Here is an 18,075-nt window from a genome sequence, read left to right as displayed (position 1 = left end):
GTGTGTGTTATCAGTCAATCAATTATGGCCTTTTAGAGTGCTTGTATGTATGTGTGTGGACAGATCACCTTGCAGAATTTCTGCTTTTGTCAACTTGGTTCACAATAGTGCTTAAACAATACAACAATACAACAATACAACATAATGCTGTATTCCACAGATGTTACTATTACTTCTTTGTGATTGTTAGTGTTAGATGTATAGTGTCTGTGTGAAATGTCATCATAGAGATGTTACTAAGTCACACAAATATATACACCCACAACATTATGTTGGTCAGCTGACAATAAGAGGGTGACATGGTCAAAACCCAGCTGTGGATTTCTAGAAGTTGGTTGAGTAGCTCAGTGTCAGCCTTCTATGGGGATAGTCCATGTTTGATTCCCACATGTGCACAAGAAGATCATTTATGATTGCCTTAATCAATGCAGGCTTATGACCTGAGATAAGTGTTATGCTATAGCTTTATGCTATAGCACTCTACGAATTCTCTTTATCTGTACAGTAAAAACTAGTACAAGAAAACACGCACACACGCACGCACGTGAATATCAGCATGTCCAACAGAGTATGTCACACAAACTCGGAGATTATGACCGTGTCCACACACACACACACACACACACACACACACACACACACACACACACACACACACACACACACACACACACACACACACACACACACACACACACACACACACACACACACACACACGTGCATGCACATCGCTATATAAATGCAACAATCTCGAACACAACACTAAAACCTCATTTCACCTCACCTCACCTCACTTCACCTCACTTCACCTTCACCCATGTCAATCACTGGATTGTGCCGACTGCTGTCATATAGCTGGAACATTGCTGAGTACAGCATCAAACAAAACCAAAAAAATCATTAAGGATGTCATGGTAACTGAATTAAGATAATTTTCATATTTGTTTCAGGCTCCAAAATCAACAAGCCCCCCAGCAAAAGGCGCAGTCATTCACACCAACAACCTAGTTACCGTCCATCCTCAAAGTCTGGCCTTGACCTTGCCCCTAGGTCCACCAATCGGAAGCAGGCATCAAAAACGGCAAAACATGATGTCTCACCTGGCAAAGACAGACAACAAAAACCAGCAGTATCTTCTGACGAGGCACCTGCTTCAGGTAACGAGCCATCCTCCATTAGTGGAACAGTTGGACACAATGACAACTTCCTATGGATGTTACTTGGATGAATGTGTAACTACTACAATTTATAGATGGACTAAATGCCTTGGGTAGCCCTGTTGTCTAAGGTGCTATATTTCAATAAGCCAAGCTGTGTCCCTTAGCTGGAAGGATCTGCTAGTCATGGGTTCGGATCCCAAATTTAAACGGATTGTGATCCTTGGTCTGTCAGCACGATTCCTGTGGTTGTCAAATGTCTAATATACTTAACTTCCAACTGACACAGACAAAGCTGATATACTGTTCGAAAATGTGTTAAACCCAACTCACTCATATACTGAATACTGTAAATAATATATAAAATCAAAAACCATTGTGTCAAAGGGACCTACGTAAAAACTTTGAGTCACCGAGGTTCAACACAACTGAAACTGATGAATAAAGAAGGAATACGCAGGGACCAGGATTCTAATTAGTGACAAATGTCAGTTTGAAACATGAAAGGTCGACACAACGGTATTTGACTGTATATCATGGTGTGGAATTATTGTCTCCATGTACTCAAACATATTTTGATTAAATTGTTAAGACTAAACTTTTCCACCTTGCACTGTTATAGCAAACAGGCAAAAGCACAAACATGTATGATATCAATACACAATAACATCCTTTATTACAATGTAAATAAACATGGAAACATGTCTGGATTTTTTGGGTGATAACAAGTATTTTCTTCGTTGTTTAACGCCGCACTCAGCAATATTCCAGCTATATGACGGCGGTCTGTAAATAACCGAGTCTGGACCAGACAATCGAGTGACTGATATCATAAGCATCAATCCAGGCTATTGGAACACAGTAACATGCATCACCCAAGTCAGCGAGCCTGACCACCCGATCCCATTGGTCGCCCCTTATGACAAGCATAATCGCCTTTAACGGCAAGCATGGGTTTCTGAAGACCTATCTACCCCGGATCTTCACAGGTTTGATAACAAGTATAACATGCTGCTCAGTTGATGTTATTTTGATGAGAGCAATGAACTTCTGAAACAGATTTCACCTTGTCCACTATTTGGTTTTTTTTGATAGATGACCAGTGAATGCTATATTTAGTGTCATTCATTTGCAGCTTACAAGAAATCGCCCAACGCCTGTCTGCTTGTTTAGGTAGTCAGGAAACCACTCAGTAAGTCTTTATGACTTTTGTTTCTGATATTATCTTTGAAACCAGCTGCGTGTTGCAGGTAGCCTTGGAGTTAAGATGTCTGACATTCGCCTGGTAGCGAAGCAGTTTGTGTCTGCTGCTGTGGCCGGAGATAAGCAGCGGGTCAATGTGCTGACCTCTGACCTCCTTGCCTGGACGAATCACATTTTAGATGCTTCCCAGAGCCTGACCAATCATTGCACAGAGCTTGAACACATAGAGTGAGTGTTAATTACCTTGGTTACCTTGATGACACGTTTAAACATTGACAGTGGTCAAAATAGAGCTAAAATTAGTCCTTTCAGTTTTTTTACTTAAAGAAAAGACACAAACCTCCTAAGAAACCCTTTCCAAACATTTTTCACATACTTAGCCCAAGGAGAGAGAGAGTGAGAGAGAATACAAAAGTTGTTCCGCTGTTTTTACATCACAGTGCATATCTGTGATACACCCAGATGATGCCTGTGCTGATAAGGTGAGCTATAAACATAGTATGAAGTCATAGTGCAATCTAACATCCTGATATATCCATATATATATACAGATACCTTTTGGTATGACAGACAAGAAATCTGAAATGTCTTCTTTTTCCCCTCACAATTATTAACCAGGAAATAGAAAGTGCGTCCTAAGTATTGAAAAAATGAGGGTAGGTGTCAGTTATTGAAAGACCTAAAAAGGGGTTCCCAAAATTTGAATATTACTGTGACCTTAGCTGTTGCCCTGATACCATTGTATGAAGCCTTCGTTGTGTGTTGTTACCTGAATAATGGGTTTGTCTTTGCTTGTTGCCCCATTCTCAGTCCATTGTGTTGTGGAGGTTTTGTTGATGTACATTAAAACATCGTGATCTGGTGTCCACAGAGAGATGGAGAGCCTGTGTAGAGAGCTTGATCAGCTCACCCCAGAGACTATCAACAAGGCCAAGTACGTCGTGGTGGGGGACATCAGCGAGGTGGCCAATCTGCAGCACACAGCTGATGCCTGGGCTGATAAGGTGAGCTATATACTTGGCTCCTTAGCCCTGTTACACACAGCTGATACCAAGCCTGATAAGGTGAGCTATATACTAGGTTCCTTAGCCCTGTTACACACAGCTGATACCAAGCCTGATAAGGTGAGCTATATACTTGGCTCCTTAGCCCTGTTACACACAGCTGATACCAAGCCTGATAAGGTGAGCTATATACTTGGCTCCTTAGCCCTGTTACACACAGCTGATACCAAGCCTGATAAGGTGAGCTATATACTTGGCTCCTTAGCCCTGTTACACACAGCTGATACCAAGCCTGATAAGATGAGCTATATACTAGGTTCCATAGCCCTGTTACACACAGCTGATACCAAGCCTGATAAGGTGAGCTGTATACTATGTTCCATAGCACTGTTACACACAGCTGATACCAAGATTGATAAGGTGAGCTATATACTAGGTTCCATAGCCCTGTTACACACAGCTGATACCAAGATTGATAAGGTGAGCTGTATACTAGGTTCCATAGCCCTGTTACACACAGCTGATACCAAGATTGATAAGGTGAGCTGTATACTAGGTTCCATAGCACTGTTACACACAGCTGATACCAAGATTGATAAGGTGAGCTGTATACTAGGTTCCATAGCCCTGTTACACACAGCTGATACCAAGATTGATAAGGTGAGCTGTATACTAGATTCCATAGCCCTGTTAGCCCGGGCTGAAGCCTGGGCTGATAAGTTGAGCTATGTACTTGGCTCCTTAGCCCTGATGCCTGCACTGATAAGGTGAGCTATGTACTATGTTTCTTAGCTTGATACACACAGTGATAGTTGGACGGGTATAAGGCTGTTGTAGCTCAGTATTGTGGGCAGGAGTGGCCAAGGGTATTTTGGTCCATTATCACTGACTGATTACTTGTGTAATTAGTACTTGTTCTTTTCAACGCAAACATACACAGACAACTGCCTTCAACATGTAAGAGGTGACCAGCAGGGTCAGGCTCGCTGACCTTGTTGATACATGTCTTCGTATCCCAAATTCCGTGGATCGGTGCTCATGATGTCAATCACTGTATTGTCTTTTCCAGACTTGATTATTTACAGACCCATGTCATATAGCTGAAACATTGCTGAATGCAGCGTTAAACAACAAACAAACAAACAAAACAGCCTTCAACATGCATATTACATGGTAAGGTAAGCTACAACTAGAACTGTATCAAAGCACAACTCTGATATGAAAGATGAGCTGCTTCATGATGACTAACATACTCTAAAACAACTGCCTTCAACATGCATATTACATGGTAAGGTGAGCTACAACTTTGAGCTGCATCATGATGACTAACATACACTAAAACAACTGCCTTCAACATGTGTATTACATGGTAAGGGGGGCGGTCGGGTAGCCTAGTGGTTAAAGCGTTCGCTCGTCACGCCGAAGACCCAGGTTCGATTCCCGACATGGGTACAATGTGTGAAGCCCATTTCTGGTGTCCCCCGCCGTGATATTGCTGGAATATTGCTAAAAGCGGTGTAAAACCATACTCACTCACTCACATGGTAAGGTGAGCTACAACCTTGAGCTGCATCATGACGACCAGGTGAGGCAGTACACTCACCTGGATTCAGCCCCTGGCTGCTGAAGCAGATAAGTTGGCCTGAAAGTCTGTTGTTTATCAGTCACTGCCATCCCATCAGCACCAACGGCAAATTACTTGTGTGTATTATGACGTTAGAGTTAAACTTCCCCAAGAGTCCTCAGGTGATGTAGATTATTTCCGTCTATAGGCTTACCTGTAGTCAGAGGTAATTAATGAGAAAGTAATTAGACAAATATAGAAAAGAGGATTATTTCCCCTGGGGGAGAAGGTGCTCTGTGCATCTCTGTACAAAACAATTTTGATCTTTTTGATCCATCAGGAATATCTGACTGGTTTTAACCTATGTTAGCTCACCTGGTTCAGGACATCAAGTTCTGGCATCCATTATTTAGTTTATATTTTTTCATGTTCATTCCCTAAAGCCCATACTTGTTTCCCTGTTTAGAGAATGTTGGAAAGTTAGTAATAGTGGCATTAAACAAAACACACTCACTCACTCACTCCTGTTTCCAGCTGGATAAAGTCCGAATCCACCTGGACGTTGCCGTGGATACATGGAAGACTGTAGCAGACGGCATCCTGGTAGCCATCCAGAAGGGCAGCGTGGACAAGCTCAAGGTTGAGGTGGGTTGTGGACTCTTAGTTGAGATATGTGTATTGAGAGCAAGTCGCAGTAGGACATACAGTAATCAGTACTTGACTATTGTCATTCTAGGGTGGGTGGCCCAGTTGTCTAAGTTGCTGCAATTTGCTGTGCAGAGTTGCTTCCCTTGGGGATGCCAGTAACCTATGATCATGGTTCGAATCCCTGGTACACCCTGATGATGTTTCTAGCTTTGTCAGCTATGTTTTTAATGGGTTTCAATAAAGTGGTAAACATCTAAGACCTGCATCACTTCGAGCTTTGCTCCACATCAATGTCAAATGCTGTGATGTTGCTGAAATACTGTTTACTCAAAGTGACATTTAACCAGATTTGTGTTAAGGTGTGAAAGGGAAGAACTATAGGACTAATTATTGCATGTTTCACCATTGTGGTGAATGTCAACAGCCAGCTTGTATTCATGGAAAAGTATGTGACAGGCCGGGATATTTCTGGAATCATATTCAAACCAGCATTAAACCTCACTCAATCACTCACTCATACTCACACAAACACCCACACACTCAGTCGCCCCTCACTCACTCACTCAGCCGCCCACCCACTCACTCACTCACTTGGGGCAGTCGGGTAGCCTAGTGGTTAAAGCGCTTGATCGTCACGCTGAAGACCCAGGTTCGATTCCAGACGTGTGAAGCCCATATCTGGTGTCCCCCGCTGTGATATTGCTGGAATATTGCTAAAAGTGGCGTAAAACCTCACTCACTCACTCACTCACTCACTCACTCACTCACTCACTCACTCACTCACTCATCCAGTCACTCACTCATCCAGTCACTCACTCATCCAATCACTCACTCATCCAATCACTCACTTTCAGATGACCACCCTAGAGAGTCACCAGGAAGCCCTGGGAATCCTCCTGTCCTCTGTCGACTCATTCACTGCCGACTTAACGCCTGAATCTGACGCAACCTTGACCTTCCTCAAAGACCAAAGAGATGACCTTGACAATTTGACCATCACCATGAAGACCACAGCTGACCTCACTTTGCAGACAGGTTAGAAACATATTTTTTTAGTATTCTTTTGCTCTGTTCATTGGTTGATACCACAGAAATCTATGTGTATTTTTAGTTGTACATCTACATTTTCACACTCACCAAATCATGTACTGTAGTTCAGTGCCTGATGATCATAGAACAATGATGGCCGTATCTTTCAAAACGCTGCTGTTGTAATCAGGATCCTCTCAAATGTTGAATGTATTTTTGTCGCAAAATGAGTTATGATTACCGATGTCATATGTGTCATGGATTGTGGAATTTGAATAAATGTAAAGCCAAACATTTTCCTGCTGTGGTAACGTGAAGGATCATTGCCACATGAACAGATTAACTCTTACCCGTCTGGTACAAGGGAGGGGCGGTGGGGTAGCTAGTGGTTAAAGCGTTCACTTATCACACCGAAGGCCTGTATAAGATTCCACAAATGGGTACAATGTGTGCAGCCCCTTTCTGGTGTCTCCCGTCGTGACATTGCTGGAATATTGCTAAAAGTGGCGTAAAACCATACTCATTCACTCACTCACTCACTCACTCACTCACTCACTCACTCACTCACTCACTCACTCACTCACTCACTCACTCACTCACTCACTCACTCACTCACTCTGGTACAACAGAGTTAAACACTGTACTTTAATCAATGCCTCCTCAGGTAAATGCTTATTCATCCACTCTTATGTTATATATTTATGAGTACATATGTGGACATTCTCAACATATCTTATTTTAATGCAGTTTATGTAAAATTGTTGATGCGTAAAATGTGACACTTCTTCCATCCATGTGATCTTTGTCAGTGTGGTCAAGCTAGGGTGTCGGTACCGTGAATGGATTTCAGAAATGTAAACTCTCACTTATTAGAAATAGCTTCTGGTTTGGTTAAACAGCTGTTCATGTGAATAGAGTGAGTGCATGTCAACATGATGTGTAGAGAACTCAAAAGAGACATAATGACATTTGGATCTGTAGCCACTGAGAGCGTGAGTGAGTTTGGTTTAATGCCGTTTTGGACAGTACTCCAGTTCAGCTTAATGTGGGAGGAAATCCCAAAGTAATGCAGGTCTCAGACGTTTTCCACTTTGGTGAAATTCCATGGGTATGGTGCTGACAAACCTATAAACATAATCGGGGCGAACCATGGTTTGGAACTCATAATCAAAGGGTGCACAGAGAATTACGGCACCTTAAACAAGTGGGCCACCCTTGCCCCCAGTAGATATCGTGATGAAGTAGCAGGCCATTCTAGCATACAGTTTCTAACACTGCCACCAATGCTCAGAAGAAAATCTGCATATCATGTGTGATAAGTTTATTTGTTTGTTGTATAATGCTCAGCAATAGTCCAGTTTAGTTGACGACCTGTAAATAAGTGAGTCTGGACAGTCAAGCCAGTGGTTGATATTGTGGATAATATTGACGTTGATATAAAGTCATCTTTGTCCACTTTTCTTACAGGAAATGCAAATGATATCTGCGTCTATCGGTGCCAGCTTGGTCAGCTGTGTCGTGAGTGGGCAGTGCTGGTCACATGCGTGCTGTCCAGTCTCCGGACACTCACCTCCCAGGTGATGACTCGGGGTTGTGACAGGATTGCTGGACTAGGGGAGGTGACGCCAGACAACGCGGACAGGGACACCATGAGAGCTGTGGGGGAAAGTGTGAAGGAACTCCTCGACAGTGTTTCTGTTGGGTATGATGTGTGGAGATTTAGTTTGTGTTGAAAATCAATACTGCATACATGTTGAGCTCTAGATAACTTTAGCAAAGGTTTAGACACCAGCTTTAAAGATTAAACGAATTTGATGAATATTTCTACAGAGCTCCAGATAAGCTTTTGCTGTAGTGGGTATTTTACCCATGCATTTTAAAATCGTTGGGTATCAGTAATTCCATCTGGGTATTCAAATTTCTGTTACCCACTTGTTTTTACACATGTGGGTATTTAAGTTATTAAATATTTGAAAACACTATTCATCTAGTCCCAGCAAACTGGTGTCGTGTGGGTTCGAGAGCTTTATAGGACTCAAAAATACCACGATACTTCCACAAGAAAGTTTGATGGCAAATGATCATGATGTAACTGTCATCGTGGAGTATGGCAAGGTTGATGGCATGCCCGTTTATAATTTCAAAATAAGTTGCTGATTTGCTAATCGAATACGCAGGGTTACTTCTCAATATTTTGATGAAACACACACGTTTCATTTTTGTGGCGTATCTGTAATGTTCGTTGTGTATTTGATACGCTTGGATTTTATTTTACTGTGTATTTCTGCATTTTTGATGCGTATTTTACGCAGATATGCAGCTTATCTGGAGCTCTGTCTCTACCTTATTCACCATAATAAAAATTGACAGTGGGCCATATAACATGAGAGAAGCGTTTAGAGGGTGGGAGAGACCCGAGATACATCTTTCCTGATGTAACTCAATATTTAATATTCAGCAAGCTAGTGTGATGTCAAATTTTGTGATAATCATGTTCTTTTCAGTAATGAAGATTTGAAATCTCAATCATTTGAAATCAGCCAATTTCTGGATTCTTCCTTGGAGAAACTTCAGACACCAGGGGGCAGTGTGGTGGAGTTCCGGGGCGTACAGGAGGCCAACATTTACATCAGTCAACACCATAGACTCGTACTGGCCCAGTGGGTTGCCAAGGTAACACTGGTGACATGTTGACTTATGGAAGGAAAATGATTTGTGACATTTCCTTTTCATGCTGTTGTATCTTCAGTTCTTATGACTTGTACTGGTCCATTGGGTTTCCAAGGTAACACTGGTCACATGTTTCAGTAATTGTTATCGAGCATTATAAGGGTATTCTCACTGATTGGCTAGTTCATTCAATTGTTCAATTGTTTTTGTTGTTTGTGAAGAAGCTCATAACATCATGACTTCATGTATTGTCGCGTGTAATTGAAGATATATCACCCATTGTGTATGATGTCATCAACCATTCTGTGTGACATCATAGGACAACAGAACCAATATCTCCTCTTGAGATCAGGATACTATCATTTTCTACTTTTTCTCTGACAAAAAAAGGACCATGGGTTATATAAAAAATTACGTCCTCACAATTCAGAATTACAGATTGTCTGTTTGACGAATTAATGGTGTTTGTTCCCCACCATGGCTCAGAACTAATTAGTTCACTCAGGACAAATAATTCCGTAATTTCATGTAGCGCTGAGGTTATTCTCCAAATAACTGTTTGATTGGCATTCTCAAAGTTGGTGATAAGTAAGAAAACGTACAACTTCACGGATAACAACTTCACACCAGCTTGATAGCGGTGCAAGAATCTACATGGAAACCAGAAGTTGTTATCCATAAAGTTGTATGTTTTCTTATTCTCTAAGTGTGCCGTGAAGCTCGACACAGTCACTGGGCACAGTAGTATGATGTATAGACTATCACAGAGGACAGGGACAACACAATGGAATGTCACTGTTGTAGGTATTAGAAGCTCAACAGCTGGTGGACCACATGACCTCGGACTTCTGTCACCCTCTGGAGTCCTTCCATACACAGGCACTGGACATACACAGACTGTCTCTCACAGGTGAGATCATTGTGTAGTGTCTCTCACAGGTGAGATCACTGTGTAGTGTCTCTCTCACAGGTGAGATCATTGTGTAGTGTCTCTCTCACAGGTGAGATCACTGTGTAGTGTCTCACTCACATTTCAGATCATCTTATAACGGCTGCTTGTCACAGGTGAGATCATTTTATAATGACTGTCTCAAACCAGTGATATTGTATAATGACTGTCTCTTCACAGGTGAGATCATGTTATAACACCTGCTTCTTGTTTTATATTTGGAAATTGTCAACTTTCCCTGTGGAATCCAGGTCAGATCAGGACCCACTTGAACAAAGTGATCTTAGCGCTAAGATGGTTGTAACTCCCCTACTTTAACATAGGTTTACAATAGTCGTAGTGCTAAGATCGCTTTGTGCAAGTGGGCCGTGGTCCCAGTGACCTTTGCTTGTCACTCATTGGATGATGTGGACAGTGTACCAGGACAGCACATACCTTGTTCATGAAATCAATCACCGAGTTATCTGGCCCTGATTAGTTTACAGACATCTTTGACGACATATTGATGACTGCAACAAAAAACAACGCTGTTTCCCCTTCTGCTACCAGATCCAGCATCCTCGGCAGAACATAAATCCAACTACCTGTGCGAGGTGAGCAAGATGGCGGCCAACATCAGCATGGTGCAACAGAAGGCACTCAACGCCATCCAGCTGTCCCCAGACCTGGCCAAAAGGGGTGTTGTCAGGCGGTGCCTAGACGATATCGCTGCCCTCACACCCCAGTTGCTGGACAAGCTGAAGTCCTTTGTTGAGGGTAGGTAGCGCTGGAGTCATCTTGGTGCAAGATCTGTACCCTTTGTTGTGGGTAGGTACCAGTGGCGTCATCTATCTCCACCCTTTGTTGTGGTTAGGTAGTGCTGGAGTCATCTAGGTGCAAGATCTGTACCCTTTGTTGTGGGTAGGTAACACTGAAGTCATCTTGGTGCAAGATCTCAACCCTTTGTTGTGGGTAGGTACCACTGGAGTGTTTCAGACAGTAATACGGATGACTCTATGTGTTTCAGACAGTAATACGGATGACTATGTGTTTCAGACACTAATACGGATGACTCTATGTGTTTCAGACAGTAATACGGATGACTCTATGTGTTTCAGACAGTAATACGGATGACTCTATGTGTTTCAGACAGTAATACGGATGACTCTATGTGTTTCAGACAGTAATACGGATGACACGGAGCAGGAGACTCTCAAGGTCCAGTGGGCAGCTCGCATGAAGAGGCTGACACTGACTCTCCAACAGATGCCTGACCTTAGACCCACACTCAATACTGGTATGTATGTCTGGGTGAAATCAGGCAGTACAGATATCTCCAAGGAGATATCGCTAATATTAAATTGTATCACAATTGTTTAAAGACCATTCTGACACATCAATTACCATGACATCACAATCAAATGACATCAGTAAAATCTCTGCCACTGAAGCTGGTTAGCTGTACCATTTACACTGAAGACACTGGTTATTACTGTTACAAATGATTTTGTATAATAAATAGAATGTGCACTAAAAAATAACTCAGCACTGGTGATAAGTATGTTTTGCAATCACACCTGTTACTGATTTGTACCTCTGTGTTAGCCACCTGTTGGCTTAAAGATGTCAGTTTGCGTACAAACAGTAGAACCAGTTTAATCAGTGAAGAAATCTCAAAGTAGGATATTGTAAAGTCAATTCTGACCATATTTTCTAGTGGTCTTTATGTTATCCAAAGATGGAGTTATCTCCCTGTGATGGAGTTATTCCCAAGCTCCTCACAGCGATAGTCCGTTCGGAGAGCTCTCTTTACTATCGCTGCCACCAGTCAAAACTCCCCACTGTGATAGGTGGCCCCAACCATGCTTGGAGTTGAACTCGCAACCGAATGACCGTTATGTTTACAAACAAGTGACGACTGTCGTGGCGCCGAATACACTTACCGCTGATAAATTACTTTCTTTGTTTGTCAATTTGAATTTCTATTTCATTAAAAGTATCATCTTTAATTGATATAGAAACAATGTAAGGGAGAAGTTGGTTGATTTTCCGTTAGTCTGCAATCTCGAACCAATCTGATTATTAAATTCATCTGGAAAACATGGTCAGTCGTAAACCTTTTCAAAATGAAATATGATGGCATTCTCAAAGACATAAACAAAAGTATAAACGTTACTAATATGGGGTTAGAGGGCAAATTTCAAGATTCTTGTAATGGCCGCACCCACACTGGTGGCAGCGATGTTAACGAGAGTGTAACGAAGGTGTCACGTGCTGGGAAGGAGTTTGAGTTATTCCACACAATATCACTTCGACGCTCGAGGTTTGTTTGTGTCCTTGCATTCGTTACATTCTGTGTTGTGTATGTATATAAATTCTATGAGATTGTGATGTAATTGTGTGACATAGAGGGGCAGTTAGGATACAAACAAACCTCAAGCCTAAAAGAACACCCAGAAGTGACATTGTGTGGAATACAAAGGGAAATAACTCTGTCATGGGAATCACATAAAGGCCACTTGAAAATATGGTCAAAATATAACTTTACATTATTAATGATCACAACACACTAACTCAACAGGTTGTAAGTAACTTTTTTATTGACCAGTCAGGTGATACAATTAATATATGATTAATATATATATTGGTTGTATTTACATTTTCAGAGATTGTGAAACTGTTAACAATGGAGCCTAGCAGAAATGGTTTACCCAAGAATATTTCGAAAGAAGAGGGTAAGCCGAAACAACAGGACAATGAGGACCAAGTAGGTGCTGAAGGAGGACCACAGACACCTCTCAGGACACCAGGAAACAGGGGACATAACTCTGTTATAGGAACACCCATGCTTGGAATGTCTAGACATGACACGCCATTGCTTGGCACACCCAACCATAAACCACTTCGATCTATAATGGTATGTCGTTTTGCATTTGGTACCAGTTGCTCTCTCAATGTCTGAAGCCTTGGCAAGTAAAAGATTCATATGCAGTGAAGAGTCTAGAATATTTCTGTCTTTACTTTATCTCTGGGATTTGTCTGGACCAAAAAATCCATACATTGGACATGCTGTCCTGAAATATAATTGGTCGTTACAGGTCCCCCCCAAATTGTTTGGTCTCTTCCTTTTTGAGAAAATAATTGTTTGCCTTAAAGTGCTGAATGAAATATTCTACCTCAAGCAAAATCCCCATCTTGTCTGCTGCAGTCATCAGCTGTGTATCTGGAGGAGGTTACAAACCAATGGAGCACAGGAGAAAACCAGGTTATTCTGGTTGCCATGGAGATCGTCAAACACACAAAGAACATTGCAGAATATTGTTTTGGGAGAGGAGAGTTGGAGGTAAGTGAGAAACTGAAGCAGCATCAAGTGAAGCTTTGTGACTAACAACATCAGCTCTGTGTAAAACTGCACCTGCTCCTGCAGGCTTGTCATCTATCGACTGGGGCTGTGTTGGCCAACAACTAGTTAGCAATATATTGCGATACAGGCGTCTGTATTGCAATACATATTGTGATATATTGAGAGCTAAAATGTTTGACAGCTATTGACACACTTTGTACATGCAGATCTTGTTTTCTACAAACTAAGGTAAATATTACTCAGGAGGTCAGTCGCTGCCATTTTGTTGTCATAGATACAGGGGAGATAACAATGCGAGAAAAAAATCATATCTATGTTTCCGCTGTTTTGTCAATCAATTTCGAAAGGGAAACATGATTTATGAATGAATTTCTGTGTAGATTTTAGCTTAAACGATACGAATATATTTGGTATTTATTTTTTTAGCCAATATATGGTACCTAAACACAGGAAAAATATTGTTATACTTTTTGTTTGAAAAGCGAATTGCAGTCTACCAGTAATACCATGCAGTTTTAATATCTACAATAAATACACTGGTCATAAGAGGTGACTAATTGGATCAGGTGGTGAGACTTGGCAACTCGGTTGATTGCATGTCATCGTTACATTGACATTGGCATTGGCTGTTGACATTGGCTTTTGCTCATAATGTCAAGCACTGGTTGGCTGGTCCAGACTCAATTATTTGCCTTCATATATTGCTGAGTGGCATTATACAACAACCAATCAGATAAATGTTACTGGTAAACCTTCGTGTACAGTAACAGTGGTTATTTCAAGGCCTCTGTTGAAGCATCAGTGATGCAGCTCTCTCTGTGTGTTGTAGGACACTGCTGGGCTGGTGCGTGCTGCCTCCATTGTGGTGGAGAATGGACAGAAGATGCAGCGGTACATCCGGGCACTGGCCGACAGCTGTGTGGACGAGAGGTATTGCCACGGTTGTGGATTTCAAAGACTGCAACTCCTCTAAACTGACACACTAATATAACTGTAATACAGTTCAAGCATACAACCAAACTCGCACATTCACCCCATAAATGAAAAGTAATCAGTTTTAGGAGCATCATTATTTTAATCAGCAAATATGACCTATTTGTTTGTAATCTGTTGGGACTGTCCTAACTGATTTCAACGTATTTGTCGAGACATTTGTGACACAAAGATCTGTTTTAGCATGATGTAAACGTGTTACTCAAGATACTCACTCACTCACTCACTCACTCACTCACTCACTCACTCACTCACTCACTCACTCACTCACTCACTCACTCACTCACTCACACACACTCACACACTCACCCACCCACCCACTCACTCACTCACTCACTCACTCACTCACTCACTCACTCACTCACTCACCCACCCACCCACCCACTCACTCACTCACTACACAAAGCCCTGTGCTTGCAGTGATGCTCGAGACCTGAGAGTGTGTGTGGACAAGATCAGCTCCTTCACCACCCAGCTGAACATCATCTGCAACGTCCTGCACAACTCCCCGACCACAGCTGAGGTGAGAGACGTGCATGCCTTGCTTCAGATCAATCTCCTTTTTCTCAAGGTCGGGTAGCCTATTGGTTAAAGCATTCGCTTGTCACGCTGAAGACCCAGGTTTGCTTCCCAAATGGGTTCAATGTGTGAAGCTGATTTCTGATGTCCCCCATCATGATATTGCTGGAATATTGCTAAAAGCTCCGTAAAACCATACTCATTCTCTCACTTGTTTCTCATTAGCACAGTTTTGAAATGTTTGATTTATAAATTGTATTTGCAAGAAACACAGATGATATTCTTCTTGTGGCCCCTGTCATGGTAATTGTGGAATGTTACTAAAGACAGATTTATGCCATTTCGAACAATTGATATGTCCTGGATAAGTAAAACCCCGTGGGGACTTTAGGTCCCTTGTATTTCATGGGTACGATGTGTGAAGCTCATTGCTTGTGTCCCCCGCCATGATATTGCTGGAATATTGCTTAAAGCGGCATGACCCATGAAGATCCTGGGTAGAATAGGTCTTCAACAACCCGTGCTTGCCTTAAAAGGAGACTATGCTTGTCGTAACAGGCGATGAATGGGATCGGGTGGTCAGGCTCGCTGACTTGGTTGATCCATGTCATCATATCCCAATTTTCTTTTCATCTCATTTGTACAGTTTGGAAAGTTTGAATAAACCTTTATCTTCAGAAGAACCCATAAGATCTCACAGTTCAACCATTCTCAGAGATTTATATAGATTACTGAAAACCTTTATTCTTTTAAAAGAATCTACATGGAACAAGATCTTTCATAAATGCCATTTCTTACATTTTTTTGGAGTGAGGGTAAAATTGTTCTAAAATTCATTATAAATTAAATATGTTTAAGAACATTATGGACAGGTAGGGGAGCCTAGTGGTCAGGGTGTTTGCTTGTCACTATAGATCTGGGTTTGACTCCCAACAAGAGTGCAATGTGTGAGGCCCAGGGTTATTGCCCCCTGATGTTGCACAATAATGCTCACTTAATGACAGAAATACTAGGGTTGTCACGATAAATTGAAATATCGATATATTGCTATGGGTAAGCACTTAAAGTCAATAAATCAATTGTTAAATCAGTTTCCGATCAATAGTATCGATTTCAGTTAAGAATATTGATAGCGTCAATTGTATTTACCATATCAATAAAATACATGCAATGCTGTTCAAATTTGTGTTTCTTTTGATCATGAGTGGTAGTAATTTACACACATGTAATGTAGAAGTTTCTTTTTCTTAAATTATTAGGGTACAGAAAAAACAAATCAGTCATATCTCAAACTTTACTTTTTATTTGTTGTTATGGTTATCACATTCAAAGGACACTTCAGTTCCAAGGTTTAATTCAACTCTAAAATCCATCTTAAATGATAAACTAAAAACTATCGATATTTATCACAATAGTTGCCTGCAATATCCATAGTTACCGCAATAGTTTCTTTCAATATCAATAGTTATTGCAATAGTGATTTCCGGACCAATAGTCACCCCGACTCAATACCTCCTGTGAGATTTTATATTATTGGTTGCTGAAGGGAAAGTTATGAATTAATGCATGTCATGATACAACTGTAATACTGTTCAAAAGCGGCACTGACTCACTATGAATTAGCATCTACTCCATGTGAGATAAAGAGTGTTTTCTTCTCCCTATCAGAGTGATAAGATCGTGCTTAGGAACACCAGCAACCTGCTGAAGGCAGTTCAAGAGGCCTTCCTGGAGGCGGAAAAGGGCGGAGTCAGGGTGAGTTGTCATAGCAACTGTTCTGATTAAGAATTCATAATTTTAACTCTGATCTGGTCAAATCTTGCAGTGTCCTTTCAACAAATCAAGAAATATGTTGGCTTGTTTGCCTGGTCGAGATGCCATTTTTAAGAGGCCATCATAATATGTCTTGATTCCTAATACTGAATCCCGTTTAAAGCAAAACTTTAAGATGACAAGATACAGATATGTAAATGAGTATGTCACATGGGCCGTTGATACGTACTGTTATTTCTGTGCCAGGGTTTGACAGACAAATCTGGGCAGGACAGAGAAGATGGAGACATCCTCGCCCTGGTGTCCGAGTGGCAGAGGGCGCTGGTCTTGCAGAGGTCGGCCGAGGCAAACACGTCCCCTAGGGATGAGCTGGGGCTACGACGGGTGGAACGACATCGACCCCCATCACTGGTTCACATTCTTGAGTAGGGGAGTCACAATATGCAAACTTTATGAAATTATGTGTGACACTACTATTGCATCATTGTCCATGACATTCTCCATGTTCCTTTCTGCCATAACTGGGCCATTTATTGCCTTAAACCATCTTCCCGAGGCAAGGGATTTTGGCTGGACTAACAAATTGATGCATAGTCCATTCAAAAAACGCATAATGAAATCGACATCCGTTTGTCAACTGATATAAGAGGTGGAATCTGATTGGTCAGTAGGAAGGACGTAGACGGGACATAACTCATAATAGCCACTGGTGGCACTACGATTGAGTCCAGAAGTTCCAGTCTAGTCAGTAAAGTTCCTTGCTGTAGGCAGATGCTTGAAACCAGCTTGTGGTAACTCACATATTCTAATAACATACATATATCTAGCATAATGATTTGTGATAGATAGTAAGGTAAACATAAAGCTAGACTAGTTTTCTAGACACAGTTTTGTTTATTGACAGTAATTTTTGCCAGTCTTTGTGCATTTTACTTCAAAAATTGATACAGAATTAGAATATTTATTGATAATTTAACAGCAGTAGAAACTAACATTTTTAGTCCACTAGTCCTTATAATGATAACATATAGCAAAACCCTAAAAAATGGCAAATTTCTTCTAATCCCTATAATACCTTAACTATTGGGCAGTTTGGCAAGGACGACAGGACCGTGGCATCCCTATTGAAAATGGAAATTTAGAAAAAAACATTATATAACTTATGACTGCTTAATTGGGAATTTTATAAGCGTGCAGAGCACGCTTAATGAAATTGTCCT

The 18,075-nt window shown here is 41.3% G+C and overlaps 1 protein-coding gene across 1 annotated transcript in view; it reads left to right on the top strand.

Moving 5' to 3' along the window:
• LOC124139394 overlaps positions 1-17,826 on the top strand; it is a 73,212-nt gene extending 55,386 nt beyond the window's left edge. The window contains exons 14-29 of the mRNA XM_048402584.1: positions 954-1,160; positions 2,411-2,591; positions 3,235-3,367; positions 5,466-5,576; positions 6,434-6,614; positions 8,076-8,310; positions 9,113-9,281; positions 10,083-10,188; positions 10,777-10,983; positions 11,387-11,503; positions 12,873-13,123; positions 13,415-13,549; positions 14,400-14,500; positions 14,984-15,086; positions 16,751-16,837; positions 17,102-17,826. Of these exons, the coding sequence (XP_048258541.1) occupies positions 954-1,160; positions 2,411-2,591; positions 3,235-3,367; positions 5,466-5,576; positions 6,434-6,614; positions 8,076-8,310; positions 9,113-9,281; positions 10,083-10,188; positions 10,777-10,983; positions 11,387-11,503; positions 12,873-13,123; positions 13,415-13,549; positions 14,400-14,500; positions 14,984-15,086; positions 16,751-16,837; positions 17,102-17,284 (2,507 nt within the window). The 3' untranslated portion in view covers positions 17,285-17,826. The remainder of the gene's footprint in view (positions 1-953; positions 1,161-2,410; positions 2,592-3,234; positions 3,368-5,465; positions 5,577-6,433; positions 6,615-8,075; positions 8,311-9,112; positions 9,282-10,082; positions 10,189-10,776; positions 10,984-11,386; positions 11,504-12,872; positions 13,124-13,414; positions 13,550-14,399; positions 14,501-14,983; positions 15,087-16,750; positions 16,838-17,101) is intronic.
• Positions 17,827-18,075: the final 249 nt, after the last annotated feature.

Source organism: Haliotis rufescens, unplaced genomic scaffold (assembly GCF_023055435.1).
Source record: "Haliotis rufescens isolate VD_foot unplaced genomic scaffold, xgHalRufe1.0.p SCAF_27, whole genome shotgun sequence".
Taxonomy (NCBI): Eukaryota; Metazoa; Mollusca; class Gastropoda; order Lepetellida; family Haliotidae; genus Haliotis; species Haliotis rufescens.
This window is presented reverse-complemented; position numbering and strand designations above follow the sequence as displayed.